At 42.8% G+C, this 3,497-nt stretch overlaps 1 protein-coding gene across 1 annotated transcript; it reads left to right on the forward strand.

Moving 5' to 3' along the window:
• Positions 1-1,407: 1,407 nt before the first annotated feature.
• Positions 1,408-2,094, forward strand: LOC308085912 (GTP:AMP phosphotransferase AK3, mitochondrial-like; the record flags this gene model as incomplete). Its single annotated transcript, XM_080429228.1, has 1 exon — positions 1,408-2,094. One exon carries the CDS (start codon positions 1,408-1,410, stop codon positions 2,092-2,094), a length of 687 nt encoding a protein of 228 aa, XP_080285354.1.
• Between the last annotated feature and the right edge of the window lie 1,403 nt (positions 2,095-3,497).

A 3,497-nucleotide genomic window follows, 5' to 3' on the forward strand; every position in this document is an offset into this window, starting at 1 on the left:
ATAGCCAAAATGTTTTGGTTCACACATTCTGTTGGAAACCAGAAACCAGTAGTTGAATGAAGCACTTATAGGACACCAGATTTATAATGATGCACTAAATATCCAGCCATACAGAATGTTTTAGCCTATAATATATAAGTTAACTCATTACTGTCACTCAGGTTAATATTGTAGGGCTATTTGTGAAATTGTGACTGACTGTGACAAACTTGTTATGCTAATGTGCATATTTTTTAATTGCATTGAAATGCACTGCATGTTGGCCTCATATAGCATAGCACTTTGTTTGGAGCTTAATAAACAACAGAAGTTGTTCAAAGATTGTGTCTCATTATCAGTTTGAGCCCAGGTGTGGTTTTCATTTAGTCTGTAAGTTATGCATTCATACACAGTAAAAGTCTTAGTGTTAATTTAATTCAAATGAGTTTACAAATGGAACCAAATGGACCCATCATGTCATGTGTGCAGTACACTTTTCAGAGTTAAATCAACAATGAGGATTTTACAATGTAGGCAGCAGAAAAGGGGAAAAATGCAAATTAAGACTTTTGAGGAGAAAGCAATAACTGGGGCGAGAAAAAATAAAAGTAAAGTAATAAGTAACGAGTTACTTTTGGCAGGGGGTAATATGTAAAGTAATAATATTACTATTTAAACAAGTAACGAGTAATGCTGTAGGTAATATATTACTGTTTTTGAGTAACTTATCCAACACTGGTGATCACTCACACCTGTCTGTATAGCACCTGATGAAGCGTGTGGCGTAACGCGTTGTGCAATAAACCTTTGACACAAGTCCTGCATTAGTTCCTTATTGTATGTGGTCCCTTCTTTTGAAGGTTCAGCTGCCAAATGGCAGTGTACACAATTCATTTGGTGCTGATCGGTCCAGCGTTTTGCAGGATTTGCTGCGGACAAACACACAAACAGACACACAGACCCTCTAATAGCTAGCCTCTTACAGAGTTACGCAGTAAAAATGCAGACTGACGATTGCAACAGTGTCTATGAATGTTGACTGCTGTGGCGGGGGAAATGACAAAATTATGACAGTTGAAAAGGCTGTAGCGGGCCTCCAGGTTTGTTTTCATGTCGTCATGGATACTCAACCACTGATGAGATTACTTAGAAGGCTCAGTCTGACATCATAGATCCACATTTGGGCACATCTGACCTGGAAATCCATTTTTGAGCATTGGCTTTTGAGTCATCGTGACATAATTTTTAATGGACCCCATATTTGGGCCTGTCTGACCCAGAGGTACATATCTGGGCGTTAGTGAAATAAGCTCCCCACTAACCGACTTTGCAGGCCCTGACCACTTCCCGACTCTTCGAGGCTTTCTGTCAAGCATCGTATTCTACACTCTGGCTACCAGCCACATTTGAAGCAAATACCATTTGGAGATGGCTTTACAATCGATATATCGAGCTGTAATAATGGGACCCCCCGGTTCAGGGAAAGGGACAGTATCTGCACGCATTACTACACAGTTTGGAATGAAACACCTTTCTAGTGGTGATCTTTTGAGAGCTAATATCAAAGCCAAGACAGAGCTGGGTCTGTTGGTGAAGTCCTGCATAGAACAGGAGGGTCAGCTGGCACCTGATGATGTCATCTCTCAACTCATCCTGCATGAACTGCGATCTATGGAGCAGACTAGCTGGCTGTTGGATGGTTTCCCTCGTACAGTAGCCCAGGCAGAGGCCCTTGACAATGTCTACAGTGTGGATATGGCAATGCACCTGGATGTGCCTTTCCAGACCATCAAACAGAGGCTGACCTCTCGATGGATCCACCTGCTCAGTGGCAGAGTCTACAACATGGAGTTCAACCCCCCCAGAGTTGCTGGTCTGGACGATGACACAGGAGAGGCTTTGGTACAGAGGGATGACGATACCCCAGAGACCATCACAAAGCGACTGAAGGTCTATGAAACCCAAACCGAGCCAGTCTTAGAATACTACAGGAGGAAAGGAGTGCTGGTGACCTTCTCTGGAACAGAAACAAACAAGATCTGGCCGCACATCCAAGCATTCGTCAACGAAAGACTCTCTACAATGAATCAGAAGGTTGTTGCATTTTCCCAGTAAAAAGGCATCCTATAGGGTATGTTCACACAAGCCGTTTTTTATGAAAAACAAATGCTGTCTAGATTGCCTTTTTGGCAGAAAATAAAAGCGATTAAAAAAAATTAAAAACATTTAAAACTTTTCAAAGCATTCCGTTTGGCAAGAAAACGTGTTCTGAAAAAGTGCCTTCTAAAAGCGGTTGCATTTTGGTCATTTCTCATAGGGTGTTATGTTAAAAGGTTGCCATTTTTACTTTTCTTAAAATCATGCACTATGAACATTACCTTAAAGTTTACCACCAGAAACCACTTATAGCCTTTCTATTGCTGAAAGCTTGAACAAAGGAGTTTGACTATTGTACTGTACTGTGCTGGGACTTTATAACGTAATCCAGAAGTTTCAGAATGATGAGCAGGGGAGTAGGGAAGTCCTCAACAGGCCGTGGTGGAATTGCAAGGTTTGTGCAGGGCAGAGGACTAAAGGCCTCCATGTCAGACTCTGGGATGTCAGCTGTAGTCAAAGTGGATGACAGTCCACACATAGCAGAGGCACGCGCTGAGACCATGTTGATATAGCGACCTCTGTGAAGTAAGTAAATTAAACCTTTCACTTCACAGAGGCCAGGTGCCTCCACATTGTGGAATTCACCGGAGCTGCTAATTTGCGTTGCACCGCAATCCTGCATCAAAAGAAATGTACTCACTTGGGATGACAGCCCTCTGCAGTTTGGTGAATACAACATCGTTATTGCAAGTGAGCAGACAACATCAGAAACACAACAGTCCCAGGGAAGGTAAAGATCCCGATGTTTTCAGGTGATATGTAGCTTAAATAATGCAGTAGCAGCTTTTGATCAGGTCTTAACATTCACATGGCTGTGGGGAGTTGCACACATCCCAAATCCTTACACCAACACACAATCACAAAATTATACAGAACACCTCTCTCTTTCACTATTTCTATCACTCCACGTCTTTATCTTGCTGTTACCTCTCAATATAAACGCTCTCTTTCTTGCCCCTCTTTTGTTAGGACATAATAAAGTCTTTGATGAGTCGACATGTAATTGGGAGATGATTCTCCTTTCAATGTGTTCTTTCTCTCATACACACACTCACACGCACAAACACCACACACACAAACACCCCCCACACACACACACACACACACATAGACATATAAAGGTAGACGCCTCATTCGGCTCTGAAGCGTCTGTATCTCGGGCGCGCTTCCTGCTTCCGCAGGGCTGCCGTGTGCGTCACACACGCGGAAGTTCGGTAGGCCAATCAGAGGCAGGCTCTTAACCCAGCTCTTAACCCTTTGAGCGTTATATTATACCTCTATGCCTTTGAGAGGCAGCAGCTGACAGCTGTGCGCAGCATCTAGTTAGTTGGAACTTGGCAAACTGAAAAATCCTTTTTCAT

Source organism: Gymnoscopelus braueri (genome assembly GCF_963280865.1).
Source record: "Gymnoscopelus braueri genome assembly, chromosome: 5".
Taxonomy (NCBI): domain Eukaryota; kingdom Metazoa; phylum Chordata; class Actinopteri; order Myctophiformes; family Myctophidae; genus Gymnoscopelus; species Gymnoscopelus braueri.